The following is a 27,502-nucleotide window of genomic DNA, read 5'->3' on the forward strand; positions in this document are numbered from 1 at the left end:
AGGGCTCGAAGAGTTACGAAGTTTAGTTCAGCCGCGATCAGATCAGCAGGGCTTTCTTGTCCAAGATACAACTGCCGCTAGTTCAGGGGCGGGCCTTGATATAGTCCAGGGGCTCTTTGATGTCCAGACCCTCGTAGGCGGAGGTCCGGCGGTTGGTCCTTTGATCCCTTTGAGGATGCGTCCGGGCTCAGCAGGCACAGCCACCAGATGCACGAGTGGGAGATACATCCATCAGTACTCCGCCCGTACTTTCAGCAATGGGGTCATCCAGAGATAGACCTATTCGCCACAAGGGAAAACGCAAAATGCCAAAGCTTTGCCGCCAGGTTCCCACACCCACAGTCGCAAGGGAAATGCGATATGGATGAACTGGCCAGGCTTATTTGCGTACGCTTTTCCCCCAGCACCGCTAATACCGCTAGTGGCACACATACTGAAGCAACACTCGATGACTCTCATCCTGGTTTCTCCAACGTGGGCACGCCAACCATGGTACACCACGTTTCTAGAACTCTCCGTGGTACCGCATCAAAGGCTGCACCTCACGCCCAAACTTTTGACGCAGAGCCATGGCGACATTCAGCATCCAGATCCGCAACAGCTCAACCTGGCGATCTGGCTCCTGAGGTCTTAGAATTTGGCTACCTCAACCTGCCTCCCGACTGTATGGATATCATAAGGGAGGCAAGAAAGCCCACCACTAGAGCATGTTATGCGGCGAAATGGAAGCGGTTTGTCATTTATTGTGCCAACAACTACATTAATCCGCTAGATGCATCTACTCACAACATCACTGTTATCTGTTACATCTATACAAATGCAATCTAGCCTATGCTTCCATTCGTATACATTTATTCGCAATAGCAGCTTATCTCCAAAACAGGCAGCATCTCTCACTTTTTGGAGTGCCTGCCATCAAAGCTTTTCTGGAGGGACTCAAGCGAGTTATTCCTCCCAGACACCCACCAGCACCTGTATGGAACCTTAATGTGGTCCTTACCATACTGATGGGACCACCTTTTGAGCCTCTACACTCCTGCGAGATACAATTCTTGACGTGGAAAGTAGCTTTCCTAATAGCAATCACATCGCTACGACGAGTTAGTGAACTTCAAGCACTAACTATCCAAGAGCCATTCATACAGATTCATTCCAACAGGGTGGTGCTACGCACTAACCCTAAGTTTCTGCCTAAAGTAATTTCACAGTTCCATATGAATCAAACTATAGAACTGCTGGTGTTCTTCCAGAATCCAGATTCAGTGGCAGAGAGAATGCTCCACACACTAGACGTCAAAAGAGCTCTCATGTACTACATACATAGGACAAAAGATTTCAGGAAGACAAAACAACTGTTTGTTGCCTTTTCCCCACAACACAAAGGCAACCCCATTTCAAAAGCAGGTATAGCCAGGTGGATCGTTAAGTGCATACAGATTTGCTATCAAAAGGCTAAGCGCACGTTAACGATTCCCACCAGAGCCCACTCAACGCGAAAGTTGGGGGTATCCATGGCTTTCCTTGGAAACATTCCTTTAGAGGAGATCTGTAGAGCAGCCACATGGTCTACCATACACACATTTACTAAACACTACTGTGTAGATGTGCATTCCAAACAGCAGGCAGCTGTAGGACAGGCTGTTCTAAAAACACTTTTTCAGGCTGCTGCAGCTGGCACGGGCAGCTGCCGCTAAGAAGAGGGACTGCTATATATTCTATGCACAGATATGAATTCAGCAGCCCACATGCCTCAAACCGAATATGCTGCTTGCCAGTATGCATCTGTTCTTGGCATGTAGGGCTGCTGACATTCATATCGCCAGCCCTCCTCCCCGGCGCCTGTAGTGGCTGCAGCACTCAGAATTACTCTTAGCATGGTCATCACTTACTGTACTACACTCCATCTCTGCCACAATGGCAAAAAACAATCTGAGGATGGAGAGGATGCCCATGCGCACTGTAGTCCAGGGGAGGAGCCACATATCTTGTGATACTTCGAAGACTCTTCCAGGACAACAATGTGCAATCATCCAGACCCAACACTAGGCGGCGATCTATGCACAGATATGAATGTCAGCAGCCCTACATGCCAAGAACAGCTGCATACTGGTAAGTAGCATATTCGTTTACCCAACATCAGCTTGCATTCTGGGACTTAGAGTTTGTATTTTAATATTGCAATCAGATGCCCAACAATGTCAGCCATACAAAGTGCTGTTGAACGAAAGACCAGAAGTTAAAAGCACATGTCGAGGTAGAGAGAAGCACTCAGAGGTCGGTGAGGGAACATGGAAACGCTCATCCTCTTGTGAACTGTAAGGAATTGAGTTACTAATATCTGCAGACTGAGCCCACATACACTCCCCTCTGTGTCACTGCCTTTAATTAGTGGTGAGGGGATCCTGATCCGCTCAGTCGCTCTGTCAGGATATGGTCTAGGCTCTGAGGTGGATTGAAGGCAGAGACAGGTGGTCCTGCTAAGCCTAAAGCGCCCATGTGAGCGCTGCTGACCCCAAGAGCATGCAGTGGGCCACACACTCTGCTTTCTAGCAGCAGCAACAGTGTTGTTCAGTCTCCCTCGTAGGCCGCGCACCTGCACTACAGGCCTGAAGTATTCAAGAACCCGAAACCACACTCTGAACTTGGCCCTCTGTCCCGACTTGTCCTCTCACTCACTGTTGCTCCTTGACGGCGAGGAAGGGTTTGTAAGGAATCCATGTTGTTCTCCGCAGGTGCCACGTGTCCCCAGGCCTTTCTGGGGGATAGGAAATCAAGTTAGGGTAATAAGAAACAGGCTATGCCTGGGAGTGAATGAAAACTACCACAGGTGCCAACATTTTGGTGAATGTGTGAGTTGCTGAGTGAAGACCAAACTGTAGGACTCCGTGCTGAGGATGCCCCTCTAGAAGAACCAAGACGAGAAATCTCTGATGTTGGACTGTCACCAGGATGCGCAAGAATGCATAAAGAAGCTCTACCATGCCAACAAAGTAGTCTGCTCTTACCAGTGGAGTAGCGTGCTATAAAACCTTCATTGTGAACTAGAATACATGATGTGATTCCTTGCCCCTCCCTCATTTCTCCCCCCTCCCTCAAGTCTGCTGCTCTCCTCTCCCGCCAGGCCTCTCCTCCCTCCTCTGCTGCTCTCCTCTCCCTCCAAGCCTCTCCTCCCTCCTCTCTTCTCCCTCCAGGCCTATCATCCCTCCTCTCCCTTCAGGCCTCTCGTCCCTCCTCTCCCTCCAGGCTTCTAATCCCTTTCTCGTTGCTCCCCTCTCCCTCCAGGATTCTTGTCCCTCCATCATTGCTCCCATCTCCCTCTGCTTAATTTGAGCCGGTAGTTGCAGTACCCAGGATAATGTGCTGCATGGATAAGTACTTATAAGGTCCTAAAGGCGTAATCGATTGCATTGCAAATGCTTGTTTATTTTGTGTTCAGAGCTCTCAATTGAAAATGGTGTCTTTGTTGTCTCACGAGACTACGGGAGATGCAAAAACTTTTCTTCAGCCTCTCCCAGGCTCCATACTCAGAATTAATTCGAATTAAGTTTGGCTTTTGGTTACCAGGCTTCTCTTTATGCAAATGTGAAGCTGCTTTGACACACTGCTCTGTTCCGAGTATTTATTGTTGATTGTACTGTGCCTACACGCACTGTTACACAGCATTCTTGTTCTGGCTGTCAATGCACAGATAACAGCTAGTGATTTTTAACCCATCTAGTGCCTCCTGAATTTATATATAAAGGGTATCACAGCTTTTGTACTTTATTGAGTAGGTTAGCGTGTAGGTGTCAAGAATAGTAAACTGTGGGGAATTGCAAAGATGGTTTAAAAAATATTAGCAATCTCCAAATGGTAAAACACAGAACACACGCTTTTGAATTTGCAAGATTTTACAAATTCCTAAGTAGTTTGTTTTGAAGTTAATCCATCTTTTGAGATATGAAGACATGGGCAATTAGTCTAGTGTGTTTATTAAGGTATTGTGGAAATAATTGTCTCCAGCCTCATTGTCAAAGGATCCCGATGGGATATGCATTCAGACGCAGCTTTCTCTGATGCTAGCTGCTCTTGTTATAGTTTGTAGAAAAGTCATCCTTGTTCCCATAGCCTTACCTCACAGAGGGAGCTCATTCGTATTTGTCATCTCTAATCAATTCCATACAAGTCATTCTCCATGCCATATATTTCAACGTCTAGTCCGGGGTAGTAAGCGCTATATAAATGCAATTTAAACATATTGTTATCACAGTTCATTGTCTATCTCCGCCTATTATCACAGCACATTGTCCTCACCTATCTTTGTCCCTATATCCATCATTGCTCATTGTTAATCTCACCTATTGTCATCACAATTTATTGCCCGCACACGCCATTTTCCATTGCCACCTATTATCATCCTAGCTTGCGATTATAGGTCATTGACCATCCCCAGATATTGGTATCACAGCTCTCTTCATTACAGCTCAATGGTTATGGCCACCTATCGTCATCACTGCTCATTGTATTATAGCTTATTGTCCATACCAGCATATTGTCTTCACAGTTCATTGCCCATACCAGCCTTTTGTCATCACAGCTCATCACCCATCTTCTACCTATTGCCATCACAGCTCATAGTCCATCTTCTACGCGTTGCCATTACAGCTCAACATCCATCTTCTACTCGTTTGCATCACAGCTCAACATCCATCTTCTAAGTATTGCCATCATTGTCCATCACATCACATTGTCCATCAACCCCCTATTGTTATCATTGTTCACTGCCATCACACTCCATTGACTTGCTTGGGATTCTTTGCAACAGCTAGGCTTGTAGCAACTTGTGGTTGTATCTGAGAATACCTCGCCTTTAACAAAGCGAGGGCAACTGCCCGATTGCACCTGTAGTATTACATGATGAACCATGCTAAGGTTTCCTCTCTTAAGCAATGCATCTGGAACAGTGTTCTCAGTCACTGCTGTGATGAGCAGTAAATGACAATATGCAATAGGTTTTCTCGCATGTCAAAGAGATAATTGAATTGAGTGCTTCCCCTAATTGATTAAGGAATCCTAATGCTGTGCACAAGATAAAACATGTTTAACATGCACATGGAAGTCTTTCTTCATCCTGTAGCTGCTGTTCAGGGTTTGCAATGCAATAGGTCTCGCATTAATGAACGTTTGAGCTATTGACTGTGCAAATAATGTTTTAGATTTTTTTTATTTTTTATTTACAAATATCCCAGCAGTAACTTAAGTAAGGTTGCAATACCTTATGTGGCTAATAGCGGTCCCTTTACAACTCCACAGGGACACCTAGTAACAGTCTATGCTACTGCACCCTTTTCTTGCTTAGTGTATTTTATTTTATTACTTATTCTACTGCTGGGGTATGTTTTTTAATAAGGAAAAAATCCTAATAAACATTATCATTTGCAACGCCAATAGCGCATACTTTCAGTAATGCGAGACCTATTGCATTGTAAATGTTTTTCCCTCTGTAAATAGAATGACTGCCTGGCCCCATATCTCTGTTGCTGCCCCTTCATTTCCCACTGACCTGTGAATGAGGCATTCCTATGGTGATTTATAATGTATTGTATTGTATTGCATTGTATTGTATATTGGATTTATATAGCGCTTATCACCCAGGGGTCTCTTAGTGCTTGCCTTGGGAACCCGTCCTGGCTTTTTTCCCTGTGAGATAGCCCCTACAGGGCATCCCCAAGGTGAAAGCCAGGCATCCCGCCGCGGGGGGCCTTTGTGGAGATTAGGCAAGCTTAATGCCCAGAGTTGCAGAGTGTGAACCCATGATTAGGTCAGGCACCGAAGCGAGAATTATCCAGTCCGTGGACATTTGAGCTCAAGACCCTGCCGCATCGGGAATTGAACCCTGGTCCCGGGTCTGACCTCTGCTTCAGGGTCTGCCTGCTCCAACCAGTGAGCCACACTTCTCCACACCTTCCTGCACCTCGTGAGCACCAGAACGACACATGTACTCCAGAGGCAGCCATGCAGAGATTGTGAACATGCACTTTAGCATAATGTGTTCCTCACATTGCAATAGTTTCACCACAGAGACTGTTTAACCCTACGTCTGTGGTTTGTGTATATGTTTTTGTGTTGGTACATCTGTGTATATGTTTTTGTGTGCGTGTTTGTGCATGCTCTTGTATCTGTTTGTGTATGTGTACTTGTGGCTGTGTATGTTTGTGTGTGTATATTTAAGCTTCTGGTGTGTGTATGTATGTTTCTGTGCTTGTCTGTGTACAAGTGTGTATTTATGTAGGTGTGTGTGTTTGTATATCTTTGTGTTTCTGTTATGTGTTTCTGCATGTGTGCATGCATTGTGTGTTTGTGCACACCTTGTATCTGTGTGTGTGTGTGTGTGTGTGTGTGTGTGTGTGTGTGTGTGTGTGTGTGTGTGCGTGTGTGTGTATGTGTGATTGTATGTCTGTATGTGACTCAGAATCTGTAGGATCATCTGCACTCAGTTATATCATCCTTTGGCACTTGGTCTTTGGAAGCAGAGAGTGGCCCTTGGCCCCTTCTGCACATCTACGGTTGCACTCCCAAGCACTAGGTCACCAGCTACACCCCTGCTGCCCTTGTGCTCTTTGTAAACTCATTGGCTTGGCGTGCCTCCACCATGGCTGCTGGGAGAGTGACCCATGCACTCACTCTCTTTTGGGTTAATAAATATTTCCCATCACCGTACACTGCCCTTCCAGTCTCTGACTACTTTTTATAGGGAGGTCTCTTTCACTAAAAGATGCAGCTTCATGTACTCTACTCTATTCCGTTCTGTTGAAGATCTTGAATGTCTGTCAAAAAGAAGCGCCTTTAAGCCTGATGCGCTGGTGCTGCGTTGCTCTAATGAGATAGACTTTGAGACCTTAAATCTTCACATATGCGGAGGGACGCCAGTCTAGTCTCTATGCTCCTATCTCTGCCTGACGCAGCAACACTTTTCATATGGACACCAGCTCTGTCTTCGATTTTATGCTAGAAATCGTACCCCTGCACTTAAGGCAGTTCTTGGCCAACAAGAAAATTCACATACCCTTTCTGTGTGACTTGCTTGTTCCATCTGCTCCCCAGCAGGGCTCCCTCTCCCCTCAATAATTTGACCCCCAAATTCAGCAGGAAGCAACTTAAAGATGACCAGTCAACCTTTGCGAATAGCCCTCTGGTGCCCTGGAACCATATTCACCATATTTTTGTAACTTTTGATCAGTTTGTGCTATAATGTTATTTTTTTTTTTAATCTGGAGATTATGCAGCAAATGATTGTGTGGCAGATCCAGATATATCAGTTCACAGTACCATTTGAACAAAAAAGCACTTTCAATAAGTACTTCTCAATGCAGTGCTATAACATGCCTATTGGTCTCAAAGCTCCTTTGTTAAAGAAATACACTTTTTGGAATTGTGAAGATACTTTATAATATATTCATTAAACAGCACTGAAGCTCATCCTTCTGTGTGTGTGTGGCCGTTCACCAGTGCATGTGAAGTAACAGTAGATATAGCACCCAGGATAATGTGCTGCATGGCTAAATACTGATAAGATCCCAAAAGCAAGAACTATTGGCTATGCCAATGCTTGTTAGTCTTTGCTCACACACTATAGTATATTTCTGTCCCTATGAAAAGAAATGTGAAAAGTAGGCCCAGCAACATGGAATGGGTTACAGTCCTAGCTGATATGGGACTAGGTGTGATGAAGTACACTGACATTTCGGTGTTCTAACTGTGTTATTACTCTAATGTCCTTTTTGTACTCCTGGTGAATACTGAAGATGTAAGCAATCTTTGATGTGTCAGTGTGCCAAAGAATCCAGACACAATAGGTATGTTTTCATTTTGTTTAGTTTCTATCTTGGGCAATCTCTGTTTATCATTGGATCTTCAGATGGCAGCATTTATTTTGTGTTTTTCTGTTTTACATGCCTCTTTGTCACAACATCCTAGTGGGAGAGCAGGTGATCATCCGTTCTTTTCCCATCTCCTCTTTGACCAAAGAGAAGAGGATTAACGTCCAGGGTGTGGTGGATCAGTTCATCCAGGAAGGACTGCAGTTGCGGTCCTGTACATTCCAGGTAAGAGTTTACAGTTGAGATATAGTTTTTTTTTAAACCCCCTTAATATGTTTTACATGATCTCTGATCTTTACATGGCAATCTTAGGATGATAATTTACCTTCTTGTTCATTCCACTACTGGTAAAACGTAAAATATTTTTGGGGTATATGGAGATTGCAGGAGTGTTACGGGAGTAGGTGACAAAGTCCTAGCCAATATCCTTTTCCAGCCATTAGAACAGACACAAGCCACTCAATAATACTTAAGTTCAGTCAATACTTATCATTTCAGAAGAACAAGACAAAGAAAACTAGCGGTACTATTTCCTTCTGGAGTGGTGATATTTACCAAAATGTAATGTCTCCCACTTGCAAGATTTTTGAGAACAATGGTCCCCTCAATCACTGGCCCACTGTGAGGAAGCAGGCTTTTTGCAGGATTACTCCAACTTGTTGGCCCCCATTTTCACTTCTATGTACTGGTGTAATGGCTCTGAAATGCCCTGAGTCCTTCTAAGAGGATTTTTTAAATTGTGCATGTCCTCAATAGGCATAGCCTGACCTACTTGTAAGCCCCTAGTTTATGGTATCAGGGGTCGAAGAAGGACTGCCCTGCTGCTCTGTGGAACCAGCAATGAGAGGCTGCACTGACATGGACTACACCTGCTGAACCTTATGGCTTGTAAAGGAGAGGTACTGTGCCTGCCGTGTCTTGCTCGAGAAAAAACCGCCTCCAGAGCACAGCCGAAGCCAAGCTACTCCACGGGTCAGTGAGCTAGCCTCCTGTTCGCAGCCTGAGATGCAACAGCTGAGAAGCCTGATGGGGCAGGTTGGTAGCCCAAGGTCTTCAACCCGCCACCAACTGCTTCCATACAGCAACAGTGACCTGGACCTGACACACTGGTTGCACCTGAGTTCGCAGAAACCGGGAGTGTCTTTGAAGTACAGCTAGAACCTCCAGAGAACAAGTTATTGACCCAGGAAAGTTGACCTGTGACTGTGAAACTGGATGTCTGCCAGCACCCAGAGGACTTTGAGCTGCAACAACCCTGTGAGCATGACCACCTCACCCCCTTTATGGACCAAGGAGTTGTTGCAGCAAGATTTCCCATTGACCACATCGCAACCACAACATCCTTCATCCCTTCAATCAGGACCACTTCCATAGGAAACCTCTGTAAGCAGTAAGAGTAGCTGGAACTGACTGGAGAATGCTTCACCAGCAGTCTTAACTGTTTCTGAGGACCTTGCTGGTCCCCCTGACTGACAGACTTCCCACTGGAATTGGTACCCTAAGTGACTCCAAGTGAAAAATACAGGCTATTTTTATAAATTGGTGTCTACGTTTTTTTGTCTTCTAAATTTCTTATTCAATTGCTCTACTGCTGTTTAAATGCTTTACATTTGTTCTTTTCTGTAAGCCTTGCTGCTCAGAACCACAGCTACCTAGGGTTGGGAAAACAAAAAACCCACAATTGATGGACGGAATGCAGAACAAATCAAAACATTCACCCCCAGTCAAGAGATATGGGTTAAATCCATCATTCTTTTGATCACCATGCCACCCTAGTTTAGACCTGAAGGTTTGACAAAGAAACCTAAGGGTCCTAAAGGAGTTGGTAAGTGGATTACAGAGTGGGGTCACACAAAAACAGCATACAATACATCCCACTTACTCACATCCACTGACCCTAATCTGGAATTATGTTGAGTGTCATCTTATTTGGTTCTATTGGATCACATCTGTGGTCTTTAGGATTGCTTTACTTTTTTAGAGCCTTTTTGATCATAAGGGTTTCAGATTGTGAAAGGGATACAGATGAGGGAACGCTGTCCTCAAATCTGGTAATGAGCTAACCTTTGGTTCTGCATTGGGCTATATCTTGTGCAATTGACACCCCAGTGCCAAAATAAAAAGCATACCACGAAATTCCCTATAGCCAAAGCAGTCCACTCAAACAACAATGACCCAACTTAATTGAAATTAGCGATGCTCCCAGTTGCCATATTCCTAGTAAGCATCGGAGATGTAGAAAAATGACACAAGAAATTGAACTGCCCAAAAGAAGTCAGCAAAGAGCCGACTACATCGAACCTTTGCGTAGAGGAATTCCTTAAGGACAGAGGTCACCCAGAAACTATGATGACGCTGGTGCTATAGCTGTGGTCAGGAGAAGTAATTGTACCATTTGAGTCACGGAGCTACATCATTGCCTGTTGTCATAAGAGCTAGAGAGTTTGTGGCATTGCTATCTGATATACACGTCTAACTGCACATTTCTTACCCTAGAATTATCCCCAGGTGCCACACTGGATTCAGACTTTATTTTACAGCTGTACCTCTGCACATTGGTAGAGGGTGTTGAGCAACTCTGTAACGACATCGTCCACCGGATGTGACGTCGTCAGAGTACATATAAGACCTCCCCATACGCGCTGACACCAGTTTCCTTCCTTTCTGTGCTTCCACACAAATCTGGAGAGTGGTACCTCTGACCATTTTTTTCCTACCACAATGAAACTGTGTGCTTTTTTCTAGATATCTTCAAGGTCTACGATGTTGACCCTGCACCCTCATCCTATTTGCATGTGGTATCTAGGCACACACCCTGACTCTGAATGGTCCAGCTTGTGTCATCCGCTTCGGTTGTCGACGTTGCATGAGTGCTACTTGGCACTGTTGATGGTGCTGTGGTCGATTATCCCTCGTCTGTCGCAGTCCTCTTCTTCCTCAGAGGACCAGCTACCACAGCACTTTGTCCTCGCTGTCACCTGGTAAGTCATGCTGTAGGCGGTCAGCATTGCAGCCTTCCCCAACTTTACCATATACCTGCGGTGTTCCTGCCTCACATACTATTCCTCCGATTTTGGAGTCTGAGCGAGAATCTGGGACCTTCAGGTGTTTTCCGTCACCAATACGACTCTGGCTCAGATGAGGGATAAATATCTCTCCCTTCATGCCATTTTTGGCTCTGACACCTTTGTTGGATCCGCCGGCGCCAACTTCGGTGTCAACAGCACTAATCAATCCTACTTTGTCTCTCCTCCCCGATGCCGAGGTGTCGCCTTTGCCCCGCCGATAGACATTTGAACTGGCGTTGGTGGAATAGTCCTCTTCGGGCTACCTTCCTCAGCTTTCAGAGGATCCCCCTGCTATTTACTCCTTGTTGCACCTGTATGTTGGTGATGTGGGTGATCGCATGACTTAGCCTCCTCCAGAGTTTCTTTGGGTTTCTGCCCTTGGTGATGTTAGTGGCCTTGATTGTTCCCCATCCTCTGGGCTGCTTTCTCCTCTTCGCCTTGCTTTAGAGTCTATTTCTGGTTTTGCTCAGAGTTGATGTAGTTCTGGGGCTGCAACTTCCTTCTGTGGAAGTGGCCATTGATCCCTTACTTGGGGTGCTTCAGCAGGCCCAGCTGAGAACTGACCCTGCACTTCTCTTCAGTGAAACCCTCTTTGATATTCTTTTGGGCACTTGGGCTAAACCTGTTTCCAGGACTTCCATGGACTGATATATAGCTCTTAGGCCCCATCCAGCCCATGGGGATCCACTCTGCCTTCCCTGTCAACCTACTCTGCACAGCTTTGTAGTTCAGGCTGTTACAGCCTCCCTCGAGATTGGCAACGTGCCTGACATCACTCCGGACAGAGTCTCAAGGTCTGGATGCTTTTGGTCGATATATCGTTTCTGCTACGAACTCAGCTTTACGGTACCTTAACTAAGCTTGTGGTTTGGGCTGTTTTTCTCATGTGTTGTGGGATTCAGTCTCGCGCCTTCCCCCCTCTGTCCCGGATGATTCTCGGGGCATCTTTCTCAGCTGATACATGAATGGCAGCTTCATTACTGATTCATTGTGGCATGGGTACCACAGATTCTGTCAGACGGCCATGGCCCTTTCGGTGGTGTTTGCCGGCATGCTGGCTACATACCTTTGGCTTTTCTGAGCTGTTCAGTCCGCCTTAGTGAACATGACTTGCTATGGTCAATATCTGTTTGGCTCTCAAGCTAACTTCGCTTTACACTGCTTTCGGGATGGTCGGAATGAAGCGAAATCTTAATACTGGATTACCATACCGTCCTCTTCTTCACTTAGTACTAGGTTGGGCTGGGAATGGTCTCCTGTATTCCCATCTGTGTGGGTTGTTATATGGCAGTCCAGTTGGCTTCTGCTTTTACTTGTCCCTCTGTGTGCCTTCTGGTGTGGTGCCCTGCCTCAGCACATAACTCATTTTCTTGCGTTTTTACCATGTAGATGACAGGTTGTGATCCCTGGTTGTTTCCTGGGACTTGTCTTCATTTCTGACTCTGTTTGTTGTCTACTCCAGTGGATGCTCTGTGTTCTTTGCTTTCTACCAAAGTTCTCATTATGTTATTTTCATGGTATTGTGTGAATGCACTGCCACCTTGTTCCCTGTCTGACAGGGTGCTTCATCTGTATGCCTTAAAGGTATTCATCAATATGTTTCTGACGCCATATAGTACCACTTATAGGGAATTTCTTCACATGCTTGATGCCCAGGGGCAAGTCGGAAGATGGAAGATCTTAACTCCCTTCCTCCCGTTTCTTGAGTATTCTTCACACTGAAGTCAAAAGAACAATCCCCTTGGAAAAATGATCGGACAGGACCACTAGTATTCACATCCACTCCCAAACAGTATCAAGATCATACAGAATCAACCAAACTCAGAGGTGCAAAATTAGTGAGCTTAATAATCAAGTCAAAGAATGTGTTTCTTCACACTGGCCAGGGGGTTCTTTACTTCCACTCTGTCTGGTGCCCTTCTTTCCAGGCGGATGTAGGGGAAGGAACGTGAATTTTGGCCTACGTTGCTTTGTCCGGCTCTGCCCTGAGTGCTGTTCTTTCTTTCTCTCTTCAGGCATTAGCATTTCTTGTGCTAGTTCTGGCTATACACAGGCAAGATGGGCCATTGCCCTCTTTCTCTCATGGGTTCCTTGTGGCCATCCATTGTTCGTATCTTGACATGGGAGGCCAACTCGGCCGCCCTACCTCTTGTATGCCTCTGCATGGCCTGTTTTTCCTCTGCTTCTGCCTCACACGGAGCTGTGGTTGCGTTCCCTTTTCAATTGGAGTGGTTTCCATGGCACCTCCAATACCAACCCCAGCATTTCGTTACTGGCCTGGCTGTTTTTCTGATGTGCCTTCTACCCTTTTTAGGTTTCGCTGGGGGGCGGAGCCGTTAGGCTCCTCCTCCAGAGAAATCTATTGAGTACAGTAAGGCACTATGGAACACGCCCCCCGTCCGATTGGCTAGCTCCATAAATGGAGCCTAGCCATTGGACGAGGGGCCTGTCCATCAATGCCGGACCAGACACGGGGGCGTTCCCGAGATTCTTTGGCTTTTGCCGACGTCACGCGACGCCGGGAACGCCCCCGAGTCTGGTCCGGCCGGGCCGTGCTTGCTGCTGTCCTGCCTTGTGTCCCTCCTCCCGCCGTCCCCACGTTTCCCGCCTCCCTCCCGACGTCCGTGTCCTTTCCCGCCCCCCTCGTCCTCTCCCGCCCCCCTCGTCCTCTCCCGCCCGCCCCGCTCGTCCTCTCCGAGGTTTCTCCGAGGTTTCTTCAGCCGGCCGGCCGGCCAATCCTAGCGCGGTCGGCCGGCAGTGCCCGCCCCCCCGCCGCCCAGGGGAAGAAGGAAGACGGCGGCCCACAAGAAGTATGGCGGCCCACGCGGGGCTCCCGTGGCCTGCCTGGAGGGAGCCCCGGAAGAAGCGGAGGACGTTGCCGGGCAGGTGTTGCCGAGTAGGACAGCTCCAGCCCCGCGCCTCCGCCCACGGTGAGTGCTGTGTTGCTCGGGTGTTGCGTGGCTCCGCACGCAGGGTGCACACGGCTGCTGCAGCGGCACGGATCCCCTGAACGGTGTGAGGCTCTCTCTACCGCCATGGGATGCGATCACACGAGCCGGGCCGGCAGAGGCACCCGGGGGTTCGCCACAGGGAAGGGATGATTGTGAGAACACGGCCCTGCTCGCACAAGGCCTGATTCGAGCGGAAAAGGCAGCCTTTTCAAAAGTATTATTTTTCACACGAAATAAGAAAAATATATATTTCGGCCTTTTTCCGAAATCTCACTCTGTGCGTAGGTGCTGGAAAAGAGGCGGGATCTCCGGTTCTGTTGGTAAAGGCATCAGAGGGAGTGAAACACTCACATGCAAATGTAGGGTTGTAGGGGACGCCTACGGGGAGGCTCTTATTGAAGGGCTGTAGGGGCGTGAAATGTAAAGCCCTGTACCTGGCGCGAGCGGAAGGCAGCACAAACAGGCACACTTTCATTTTGTATTGCACCACAAAGTTCAATGTTCATCCCAGGCAAGGCAACACAATGCACACAGTGCACCACCTCCGGTCATCCCATTTTTCTGTAGCTCCTGTCCTGCACAGCAGTCCATCGTTTGTGTCGTGACTCTCCCGGCTCAGTTACCCGGAAGCGGAAGCGGAAGCGCGGTTGTCAGACGGGTCAATGTCAGCAGCAGCAGCATGGCGGCTGCGATGCTTTTGCGAGTCTTGCGGTGCGCCTTGCCGAGGGCGGGCGGGAGCCTGAGCCTGCAGACCCGGGGGATGAGGGAAGGTACGTGCAGCCTGTGCAGGGCACCTGCTGGGAAAGGGACACTGGCCGCGGCGCTCCTGGCACAGCTTGAGGGAACTTTGGTACAACTTTCAGTTAAACACGGGCAGCTGCAGGGAACAGACACAGACCAGGAGCCGCGATTGACCTGCGGGCAGAGGAGGGAGGACATGTGCTGTAAGGCTGGGTTAGCAGATTACTGCATGTCACACTGGGACGCTGCTTTTCCAGATTTAGCTTTATTTTCAGGGGTGTGTGTTAAAATATTCCTACTTACTTGACCTAAGAATACAACTCCCATTTTTGGTCAGCTGCTCAGGTGACCTGGAGCCATCTGGCCCCTTTGCTTTAGAGCAGACAACATTAGCAGCTGGAGCTAGAGGCAAACCTGAGGAGGCGCTCCCCCCAGGCACAGGACCCGGAAGGTTGCCGGACCGAAGGGCACTAGAGGACATGCGCCTTAGGGGCAGACCGAGACTGGACCTTGGGTCATACCTAGAAAGGGTCAGGATCAGAAGCAGACCAGGATAGAGACTGGCTTGTACACAAACCACTACAGGCGCTGGACCTAGGTAGGGACAGTCCAAGGCAGGGGCTAGGTCAAGGCACATGGAGTGGATCTAGGAACGGTTTTGGACAGTAGGTGTACTGAGGAACAGTCCTTTACAGAAGTTGGACCAAGAGGCACTACGGGACAGGAGTAAGACAGCAGTCCGAAGCGGACGCTGGACCAGATTTTTCCTGGCACAATGTGAAGTGGTAAAATTGTACTTGCGGTAAATGTACAACAACTCGCATTCTCAAATGAGCTTTTGAGGGCTTATGAGGGCTTTTAGCTTTAGCGCCTATCTCTTTGACACGCTTACCTCACATGCAGCTTTCTATTCTGTAAAACATTAGAAGACTTTCACTGTTACATTATAAATTGGGTCATGCTGTGGTCTAAGTACATAGAGATGTGAACCAGAGGAGAAGCACGCTTAGAGGTGGGATCAAATGATAAATAATGAGGGGGGGGGGGGGCGCAAAGTGCCAGGGGAATAGGATGTGATCAAAGGCAGTACAAGAGTGTGGCAGAGAGCTAGAGATTGAAAAAGAGTAACGCGTGACAGGTGGAAAACCAGAGAAAGAGACATAAAGACAGAGAAAGCGAGAAAAGGCGAGATACAAAGAAATAGTGTCAGGGTTGAATGGAGAGTGATCAGAGCTCAGTGACAGAATGGAAATTGATAAGGCTATTGTGACAGCAAAAATAAAGTGACATGTTAGTCACAGGAAGTGTTTCTGTCATCAATAGTGCTAGTGTTTGGGAGCAGAAATGTTAAGGAGACGGGATCACGTTGAACCTCTCCAGAAAAGTGTTAATTATTTGATTTAATATGAAGATTCAGAATTGACTGGCTCAGTCCTCAAGCACAGAAGCTTTCACCCGCACATTACAGGTATTGGCTTCTATCTATCAAGGTAAATACATTTTAAAGACACAAGAGTTAGACAGTCAAGTAGTCATTTGGATTACACCAGAGCTACTTTTCACAATCTTGATAGTTTGAAGTCTTAAACAACAGAGCTTCCTCAAGTGCCACAAATAGTACAGTCTCAAGCTTTAGATAGTAGAGTTGAGGTCCTGCAATTCTTACGCGTTTGCTACAGACAGCAATTGTAGGCCTGACATAGCACAGAACCGATATACTTTAGAAAGATATAGTAATATGCCTGACGTAGCACAGAACTTGTGTACATTTGAAACATATAGCTATTACTAAGGCTACACAGAATGTACACGTTATGGCATTAGGTATCAGAGCTATTCTTCAGGTTGCACATATAAGGCACTCTGAGGCAATAAATGCTCAGAAATACTCCTCTGGTACATTGCTCTTATTATATGATTGACTAAGCATAGGTTTGTCGATTAGGATAATTACATTCATATAACACAGTCCTAAAGCACAGTTTCTGCCTGTGTCCGTCTGAATAGGTGTTAATGGGAATTCTCTATTCCTGCAGACGTAAAGGCAAACATTTAGGCGTGAACTGTGGTAGAACGAGACTTTATTTGTAAACTTCTGTTTCTTCAAATTGCAATCGATCACTCCAGCAGTTTCAACAGATGAATCTCTCCGCACCAGCTGGTCTCATGTCTCAAACGCCAAAGGTTATAACGTTGTGTTCTAAGCCTGAAATGATAGAAGCAAGATTCTTGATGCAAGAAATCTGGCATACTTACATAGCGAGCAGCCCGGGAAGCTCATGTAGCACCCCCATAGACTATAGTGTTAAGAGAAGTAGAGAGCAGATTATGATTTGATGAACAAACAATGCTAAGTAAATAGTAAGAAACAATCTTGTCTACCATACATTTTGGCATCATAAAAACTATCAGCACTGAATTCATTATACCCCAGACTCTGAACCCTGGAAGAAACGTTGTTCCGCATTTGCACTTGTGAAATAAGCTTATGTGCTTTTTAGAATCAACTTAAAGCCAATGCAGCAAACGTCTGACATGATCTTTTATCTTAAAACTTCGAGTTCAATGGACTATACATAACAGAGTGAAGTGCCCACAATCACCCTGCGTTTCTTTTCTGGGAAGCAGGTCTTTTTAGTTTATTCATGCCTTGTATTTCTTCGGATTCTGTAGTTTGCATTTACAATGCAATGGTTTTGCCTTTGTTAAAGTTAGAGCTATTGCCATTGCTCTTGACATTATTTTTATTTATGTTTTTTTAACATAAATAAATGGCATTGTCATTTACAATGCCACTAGCTTTATCTATCGCAAATGACACACACAAACACACACAGAGCCGCCCCACACACACCCCCACACAGAGCCCCCCACACAGAGCCCCGCACACACAGCCCCCCACACACACAGCCACACAGAGCCCCCCACACACACAGCCACACAGAGCCCTCCACACACACAGCCACACAAAGCTTCCTACACACACAGCCACACAGAGCCCTCCACACACACCAACACAGCACAAGCAGGCAACAGGGGCAGACGGAGGCACAAGCAGGCAACAGGGGCAGACGGAGGCACAAGCAGGCAACAGGGGCACACAGAGGCACAAGCAGGCAACAGGGGCCCACAGAGGCACAAGCAGGCAACAGGGGCCCACAGAGGCACAAGCAGGCAACAGGGGCACACAGAGGCACAAGCAGACAACAGGGGCACACAGAGGCACAAGCGGGCAACAGGGGCACAAGGAGGCACAAGCGGGCAACAGGGGCACAAGCAGGCAACAGGGGCACGAAAACGAAGGCACAAGCAGGCAACAGGGGCAGGTGGAGAAAACACAATTTTCAACAGCCCACTTGGCTCTGCAACAGTTGCCTTTGAAAAGCAATACGGCGTAATGGGCATGATCAAATCCCGTCCCCTGCATAAAAAAACAACAGCCTGAGGCGACTGCTAACACAGATGTAGTACAAGGCATTACACGGCAAGGGTGCTGCTGCCGGCAATTATCCTGGTATTTAAACAAATCTCTCTCTCTCACACACAGAGCCGCCCCACACACACCCCCACACAGAGCCCCGCACACACAGCCACACAGAGCCCCCCACACACACAGCCACACAGAGCCCTCCACACACACAGCCACACAAAGCTTCCTACACACACAGCCACTGAGAGCAACTGCTGTGCTGTGACAGCTGTGTGGGCGGATGGCTGTGAGAGCTGTGTGGGCTGTGTGGGCTGTGTGGGCTGTGAGAGCTGTGTGAGCTGTGTGGGCTCTGAGAGCTGTGTGGGCTCTGAGAGCTGTGTGGGCTCTGAGAGCTGTGTGGGCTCTGAGAGCTGTGTGGGCTCTGAGAGCTGTGTGGGCTCTGAGAGCTGTGTGGGCTCTGAGAGCTGTGTGGGCTCTGAGAGCTGTGTGGGCTGTGTGGGCTGTGAGAGCTGTGTGGGCTGTGAGAGCTGTGTGGGCTGTGTGGGCTGAGAGCTGTGTGGGCTGAGAGAGCTGTGTGGGCTGTGAGAGCTGTTGGCAATGTAAATAACAATGCCATTTATTTATAAGTAAAAAAAAAAAGAAATGTCATGAGCAATGCCAATAACTCTAACTTTTCCAAAGGCGAAACCATTGCATTGTAAATGCTTGTTGGGGTTTATGGCTGATTTTCCTCTTATGTTCTTATTGGACATGCATTCCTTACCCATCCACTCTGGGTTGGATCATACAGAGGTTTGTGATCCCTTGGGATTCTTTTACGTGGAATTTCCTCCACTTTTTGTGAGCGCTGTTGCAGTTATTACCCCTTTGGGGGGTTGTCTCCCTTGTACTAATAGGCATAGCAGGTGCGATCTTGGGTGACATCAGGATCCTCGCTCATGTTGTCTCTTGGCTTGTTGTCTGGGCACGGGTTGTCCCGTGTACACGAGGACTGTCCTTTGCTTCTTACCTCCATGCTTCTTAAGCTGTGAGCACTGTCTCCCAATCTGATACTTCTGTTCTTTACACTGGCCCTTTGTGTGGCCCTACATTTCTTTTGTTGGTCTTTGTAGAAAAATAGGATCTGCTTTCATGGTTACCCCCACTTTTTTGGTTGGTGTCAGTATGTTTTTACTAGTCTGAGTGGGATCCTACTAATCAGTGCCCCACTTGTGCTTTCTCCCTATATTGACCATGGTAACAGCTGTTGTACCTCCACATTTGGCTACTGGTGTACCCTTGTAAGTCCCTAGTGTATCGTACTAAGGTACTCAGGGCATAGGTACACCAGGGGTCTCCCATGGGCTGCAGCATGTGTTGTGCCACCCATGGGAGCCCACTCAAACTGTAACTTCAGGCCTGCCATTGCAGCCTGTGTGAGTTAGTGCTTGCAAATCTCACGACAGATATGCGTTTCCTTATATGTGGGTTCACTACACTTCAAGCCTATAAGTCTCCCTTATGGCAGGCTCTTCAGTCCTGAGGACAGGGTGCTTGGTTATAAGTAAGAGGATGCCCCTGCATGAGCATGAGTCGATTCTCCAGGCTTTGTAAGTGCAATCATCCATTTTAATACATATAGTGGACATCAGTCATTACAAGATGTCAAACTATATAGTGGCTGCGCCGAACCCAGTCGTGCTTGGTATAAAAAATGTTGGAATCATACCCCCAACACCAATATCAGTATTTGAAGTATGATCTGATGTACAGGGGGCTCCCTTGGGGCACCCCCCCCCCCCCCTGTACTACTGGTAACGGCTTTCAGGGTATGACAGAGTGCTGCTGTCGACCACAGAACTGTTTCTGCCCTCCTCCTGCTGCTGAGCCAAGCTTGAGCAGGGGAAGCAAGAACAATAGGTTTCCTTTTAACAAAGAGGTGTGACCACCTCCCAAACAGGACTTATTGTATTGGACAGAGGTGGGGGTGCTTACCAGCGCCACCAGACTGCTTTGAATGGCACATTTGGTACCCTCCTTGCATACTGCAGTTTAAGCCAGTTCAGGGAGTCCTTGGCTCCCGCTCTGGCGAAAAACTGGACAAACAACATGGAAGTATCCTCCCCTCTGTCCAGCCCTTCCTCTAGGAGGGACCCCTGAGTCGTCCCAACCCTTCCCCTAGGGTACTTAAGGGCTTACCTGTGGGTGGTTCCTTAGATTCGTCATGGAATAACACTCTAGGCTGAAACCACTTACTCTTTAACCGTCTGGACACTTTGATTTCACTGGACTTCACCTGGAACTGAGACTGCACCAAGGAAGGCTCCTGCTGCTCCTGGTCTCACTGATCTACATATCTTCTTCGTCTGTGCTTCTTCCAGGATCTTCAACAGACCTGTAAGCATCAAGGACATCCGAAGAAATCTCCTTTGGAGGAAGGAGTCACTCCCCTGCACCTGCAGGCACCGCAGCAGAGCTCACCAGTCTACTACTCCTACTGTCCCATGGTCTTCGAAAGGCTCAGCAATACAGTCGGTGATTCCGCAACTCCCTGGAGGCCTGACCTGTCCTCTCTGCAGTTTTGAGACCAGTATCCCTAATGTGAACCGCTGGGACCAAACCCCTTTACATCGTGTTGACTTGCTGTTGCCAAGGCTTGTTGGCTCTGCAGTTTAGAGGTCTTTGAGCTACAAGAAGCTCCAACCTCCAGCATCTCTTCCTGCCAAGTACAGCATCCTCACCCCATCCTCTGCACCCTCGGCCTGCCTTCTTCCTTCTTCCTGAGCTGCTCGAGGTCCTCTTGTGACTCCTATGCCTTCAACCTGTGGGTCCTTCTCAGGGTTTTCTCCTTCTTCAATGTGCTCCCCTGCTTGCATAGGGCTCTGACTCACCCTCAGATGGTGAGTCCTTGGATCTTGCTGATCCCAGAGTTGCTCCTTCTTCGTTCTCCACGCCAGTTGCTGCTACCAAGGTTGGTGGGAGCGCCCACCGAACACAGACCCCCTGGTCACCGAAATCAAATGTGGGACGGCTGGTGCGCGGCTCCTGGTCTACCTCCGCATCACCTGGTTCTAACCGCTGCAGCGACAAAATCACCGTCAACTCGTCTGCACTGCTTGACATCAGTGGGCATTGCTCTTCCATGTCTCCTGGTCACTCCTGAATGGCGTAGATGTACCCGGCATCCATGATGTAGGTAACCTGTTCTCCGGGACATCCATGGGTGGGGTCGCTCTCCAAGCTTCCTTCCTCCAAAGGAATTATTTTAGGTCCTCTGGGAAGAGTCCCCCTTCTGCAAAACTGCAGCACAACTTCTCCATTGACTTCCATTGAGTATGCAGCTGTGCTCCCACTCTGTACACAGCCTCTGTGGGGTTCCTGGGTACTTACCTTGGGTGGTTCCTTCTGACCCTGGCTTCTCTGGGTCTTCTGTCCCAAGTCCTGTCCTCTCCTTCAGTTCGCATTCCACTTACCTAGTATATGGTTTGGTCTCTGTAGGAAATTGGCTCTATATATACTACACCAACATGAGGTATAGTGTATATAGAGTCCAGGTGACCCCAGAGGTAGGCAGAGGTTACAGTTAGATGGAACCTTACTCTCAATTTGTGTTAGAGTGGTCGAGCAGTAAGGCAGTATCAAAGGACAGTGTTAAGCATTTGATCTACACACTCAGCAAATGAATTCACACACTCAAGAACTGAAATCTAGGCCAATTGTTTTTGTATAAAAGAATATACTGTTGTTTTATTTTAGAACCAAGCAAGCCTGGCACAGGTAAGCATTAAATACTTCACAGTAATAAGTTGCTGAATGTAAAACAGTTTGAAAATGCGATAGGAATTGTACTTTGTTTGATTTACAGGGGATGAAGTAAGTTGCAATACTTAGTAAATACAGTATATTGTAATGAATATGCTCTTTCAGTAAATTACAGGTAAGTTACATTTCACGTTACTTTTCTAACTCAGTCCTGGATACTTAAATTCAGCACTGGATCATCTCCTGAAAACAGGTAAGTAAATAAGTTTTGGTTATTCGCGCGATTTTTAAAGAATATTTTTAGATTTCAAAACAACACTTTTTGGGAGAAAATTGTCAATGGTATCCTATGGAGGAAAAACAGGTTATCGGTTCACAGGTAAGTTATTGACTGTGGGAGTTAAGGTTCTGGGGTTAGACTCAGGGGTCCCCCAGGGTCAGTGATGCACGCTTGTTACACCCTCAGCGGCACTAGTGCGGCAGAGTGTTGAGGCCCAATGTTATCCAATGGGGAATAGGGGGCATCCGGTTGGTGGCTGCTAACAAGCAGGCCACTGGGCTGTGGGAGCAAAGCTCCTAGGGTTTAAGTCAGGGCAAATGTGGAAACAAAGTAGCGCAAAAGGTGCACCCTCAGCGGCATTGAGGCGGCCGGGTGCAGAGTGCTGTTTCAACGTCAGGCGCCCTGTGGTTTCCAATGGAGAACCTCCGGTTTGCAAAAGCACTGCAGGCAGGGAGACCTTTGTCTTTGACTTCTGGGTGCGACCACAACTTTGAGAGGTAAGTTGGGAAGTTAAGGGTTGGTTAGGCACCATTGGTTTGGGCACACAAGGCGGTGGGGTGTCGGGTGCAGGGGTGCCTTTTGTGGTCGGATCTTCTTACCAGCTCCTGGTCGCGGTTACGGGGGCATTCTGGATTTAGGCTGCTTGAGGCAGGTCAGGGGTCGCCGTATCTCGGTTCAGGATCGCCAGGGTGACCTCCGCCTGTTGTTTTTCCACTTGGTACGGGTTTGGCGGGTGCAGAGTGGGCTGGATTTGCGGTTTCTGGCTGCTACCAGAGGTTGCAGTTGAACAAATCCGGGAGAAGCAGTCTTTGGAAGTGAAGGCAGGCAGGTCCTCCAGGGTTTTTGAGGTTGCTGGCTGCAGGACACACCGGGGTTTCGCAGGAGCAGGTTCGAAGGGAGACAGGCCTGTAGGGCTGGGGCCAAGTCAGTGGGCGTTGTCCTCTTGTTAGCTCTGCACGGCTCTTCGGTCCTTCTTCTTATCTTCTTTCTTGTTGTTTCTGGATCTGAGGCAGCCAGGTTCAGGGTGCCCCATAAATACTAGATTTAGGGGCGTTAGAGGTAGTTAAAGGGCAGGGACCAATGGGTCCCTTCCCTGAGGTGGGTACATCCCCTATTGTGCCACCCTCCAGTGGGAGGGGGGCAGGAGCCTGTCCGTGGTTGTTTGGGTCCCCCCGTCCTTAAGACTCTGAGTTGTGCTTCACCTCGCCTCCCCCACCTGAGGGGTGGAGTTGGCAGAGGTGGGCACACCTCTCTCCCTCACTTGTTTTTTCCCGCCGGTTCTCCCACCCAAAGTGGGTGGTCGAACCAGTGGGGACCAGTTGCTGAAAGCAGCAAATGGTTTGGGGAGGCTCACAAAGGTGGCATGCCTTTGAAGCTTCCCTTTCATGAACCCTGCCCATCCTGGCGGAGGAGGCTTGCACCTCATCCCAGGATGTGCATTGTTTCAGGCCCCAGAGAGCAGCAGGCTCTCGACCCAGGGGTCCAGAAAAATGTCTGAGAAGTTTGATTCCAAACTTCTTTGTTTTCAGTGTAGCCATTATAGTGCTGTGGAGTTTGTAATGACAAGCTGCCAGCACCATATACTCTTAATGGCAGCACTGCACTTACAATGTCTAAGAATGGAGTTAGACACTCTTGGGGTACATGATTCATGCACCTGTTCCCTTACCACTGGCAGAGGGCACCCAGCTAGAGGGGTGACTGATATATGCCAGGGCAGTGGGTTGTGCCATGTCGACTCTTCACTTTGTTCTGCACCAAAACACGCAGCCTGCAAAGGCAGTGTGTGTGTGTGTGTAAAGGTACAGGGCCTCTAAGGGTGGCACAATAAGTGCTGCAGCTCTTAGAGGTCTTCCCTGGTCACAGTGCTCAGGGTACCTGTGGTACCATTTACCAGGGACTGGTCTGTGGCCAGAGATGGCAATTGGGTTAGCTTTGGGGAAAGAACACAGGCCCTGGGAACCTGACTGGCAAGGACCCAGGGCACACCAAGAAAAAGTGCATCAGTAGTCTGGCAAAAAGTGGGGGTGTGGTTCTGCAACAGAAACCCACTTCCCTGCAGTCTCCCACCGGAGACCACTGTACTTTGTGCTTCTTATCTTATTGCAATTGAAGTATTGTTGTATATTTGTGTTTATCTGTCCTGGTAGGAACAGTACCAGTGTTTTAGTGAGTGTTGTGTAATAAATAGACTTATTTTTATGTATACACTGTGTGGTTATTTTTCGTTTAACCTACATTACATGATTAAACTGGTAAAACAAGCTGCTTAACTCTCCTTCAAGATAAGCCTGAATGCGGCTCTCAACAGCTACCACTGTGGTAGCTTTCTATGGTTATCAAAGACCACTAAAATCACCAGAAGGGTTGTGTGAGAAAGTGGCTCTATATATACTGGACCAGAATAGGGTACAGTGTGTATAGAGTCGACAAAACCCCAGAGGTATACCAGAGGTTAAAGCCAGGTGTGACCTTACTCTCTAAAGTGGTAGCTTGGTCGAGCAGTAAGGCAGTACCAGAGGACAGTGTAAAGCATTTGTTGTACACACTCAGTCAGCAAAAGGTTTCACACACTCAGACTGAACTCCAGGCCAATTGTTTTTATATCAAAGATATAGATGTTTTATTTCTATAACCAACGGGTATCAACATTTACTACTCTCAGTATGAGAGGTCTCAGATGAGTACCTTGCAAAAAGGCAATAAACTTTGTGAACACAATAGGTACAGGGATTGCAGTAGGCAACACAATTCTAAACACACTTTAGCATTGAGCTCAATGAGTTCTCATCATATAAGTACAGTTGATTACTTTGTAGATTACTTTGGTAGGTCCAGGACTGGATCCTAGATTTAGTCCTGGGGTCTAAGCTGAAAACAGTTTGGTATAAACAGTTTAGTTATTGTAGTGATTTCTCAGGAATATAAAGCTGTTTTAAAAGTATACACTTAGAAACTTTTCAATGAAAATATGGCAATGTTATCAAATGAGAGAAAATTCAGGTTGCAGGTAAAGTACGATCTTGTTACTTTTGTAATCCAGTACTGGGCTCCTAGGTTCAGCACTGGGGTCTCAATTTAAAACAGGTAAGTAATTACGTTTCAGTACTTCATATGATTTTTAAAGAATATTTCAAGTTTTCAAAAGTAGACAAAAGAAATTTCATAGAAAAGCAGACAATGGGTTCCTATGAAGAAAATACAAGTTACTAGTAAACCCGGTAAGATTTACTTTTGCGGTTCAGTACTGGGCCACAAGGTACAGTACTGGCTTCTCTCCTGATCATAGGTGAGTACTTCGGGATTCGAAATTCTGGTGATTTTATATCAATATTTTAAGTTTCCGAAACTTCTCACTTAGAAGATTTTTCGGGTCAAGCCAGTCAATGTTATCCAATGGCATTTAAGTGAGTTACCGGTTTCCAGGTGAGTACTCGACTGGTGAAGTTAAGGTTCTGGGCATAGACTCGGGGCCCCCCATGGTCAGATAGGTACAGTTGGTTCACCCTCAGCCGAACAGGTGCGGCCGGGTGCAGAGGTAGTTAGGCCCAATATTATCCAATGACGGGCAGGGGGCCTCCGTTTGGTGGCTTCTGGCTAGCAGGCAATGCAGCTGTGGGAGCTGGGCTCCTGGTCACTTGCTCAGGGCAAAAGGGGAAGTAGGATAGGACAAAGGTGGCCCGGCCAGCGGCACTCGGGCGGCTGGGTGCAGGGTGCTTTTTGAGCTGTCGGGCACTCAATGTTATTCATAGGGAAAGGTAAAAGATGAACAAAGGCTGCAGGCTCGGGGACTGAGACTCTTCAGGGGCGACCACTACTTTAAGAGGTAAGTTGGGATCTTGGAGCATAGGTAGGTACCCCAAAGGAATGCACAGGGAAGCGGGTGCAGGGGTGTCTTTAAGGGTCGGAAAAGGTTACCCTCAGCTGGTCGCGGTTCGGGGGGGCCTGGTTCTGGGTCTGCAGGCGTCTTCTGATGATACATCTGCCAGTGGATTCCTCACCTTGTGAATATCCCCCTGCGTCAGCAACGATCGGAAAATTCTTTTGTAGCACGCCGGCGTGGACGACGTCATAGGAGCACGGCATCGCGCGCGACTGTCTGACATAACCGACCCCTTATTAGGCCTACGTCGGCATGATGACATCAGTCCCCTTTTTTCCACGTCATCAACGCTAACGGTTTCTTGGGATCTTCTGTGTTACGGATAGCTACTTTGTTGCTATTGTGGACTTTTGTTCTGTATCTGTTTGGTGTTGCTGTCTTCTGTCGAGATGTCAACAAAGAAGACAGGATTTAAACCTTGGATTCATGTGGGAGGATGATGTCCATCACCGATCCTCATCCTGACTGTCTTTGGTGTCTGGGTTCGGATTACGACGTCAAGGGTTGTGGATCCTGTTCAAAGATGAACCCTAAGGCTCTTCGGGAACAGGAGGCGAAACTTCTAGTTGCCAAAATGAAGAGTAAGGACTCTAAGAGGACTTCAAGGTCAAGATCGAGACGATCGAGGTCCAGGTCGGCGTCGAGGTCGCCTTCGGGTCATGCTTCTGGTTCATCTAAAAAGAAGCATAAGAGAAAGAAGCACAGTTCGAGACACCATTCCGGCAGGGAGTCGGACTCGAAAAAGTAGTCATCGTCTTGAAGACATCGTAAGGACATGATTTCTCCTTCTCCTGCTCGTACCCCTGAATGTGGGCCATGTCTTTACGATCTCGTGAGCCTACACCGGCTCCGGTATCGAATCCCTCTCTGGATCCGTACCAGTCTTCGGTGCATGATGAAGGAGAAGATGAAGAAGAAGTTCCTCAGGGTTCGACGACTCCGGTACGACTTCCCGAGGAACAAGAGGAACAGGGGGAGTCTAATCTGGTGCAGCCTCCTTGGGAGCAGCCGGTATGCTTGTATCCTCAACTTCCTGGTCCTGGTCAGGACCCATCGCATTTTCTAAACGCTATGTATGGTATTTATGCCTGAGCAATTTTCCCCTCTGGTGCACCTGTTGGTCCCATGGGTCCATTGGCTTTTAATCTTGGTGTGCCTCAGGCATATGCTCCTGCTCCTTTCATGCCGTTTATGCCGATGCCTACTCCACCGTGGCATCTCTCGGCGCCACCGAGGTCGTCGACTCCGTACACAGCTTCGCCGGCTCCTGAGAGACCTCGTGATCCGAATCGAAGTTCGATGCCGGTTCCAGCTTCTCATTTGAAGGCGGCTCCGTCTCCCCATTCGACGCCGGCTCCGGCTCCATCGGAGTCGTTACCGGATCAGACGACGTCGGTTCGAATGGAGTGGTAGAGGCGTAGAGCGCAGCGTCTTTTGGAGGAAAGACATTTTGGAGAAGCTGAGATTGAAGAGGGTGAGCTTCAGGATCAGGAGGATTATTTTGAGGAGTTGCATGATGCAAGTGGACTGGAATTTCCATCAGAATGGG

At 47.8% G+C, this 27,502-nt stretch overlaps 1 protein-coding gene across 8 annotated transcripts in view; it reads left to right on the plus strand.

Moving 5' to 3' along the window:
* SBF1 (SET binding factor 1) overlaps positions 1-27,502 on the plus strand; it is a 1,591,024-nt gene that overhangs the window by 948,252 nt on the left and 615,270 nt on the right. For all 8 annotated transcript variants that reach the window (XM_086918836.1, XM_086918839.1, XM_086918838.1 and 5 more), the window contains exon 23: positions 7,957-8,084. In XM_086918836.1, the coding sequence (XP_086774962.1) occupies positions 7,957-8,084 (128 nt within the window). The remainder of the gene's footprint in view (positions 1-7,956; positions 8,085-27,502) is intronic.

Source organism: Lissotriton vulgaris, chromosome 1_1 (genome assembly GCF_964263255.1).
Source record: "Lissotriton vulgaris chromosome 1_1, aLisVul1.2, whole genome shotgun sequence".
In the NCBI taxonomy this organism is placed as follows: Eukaryota; Metazoa; Chordata; class Amphibia; order Caudata; family Salamandridae; genus Lissotriton; species Lissotriton vulgaris.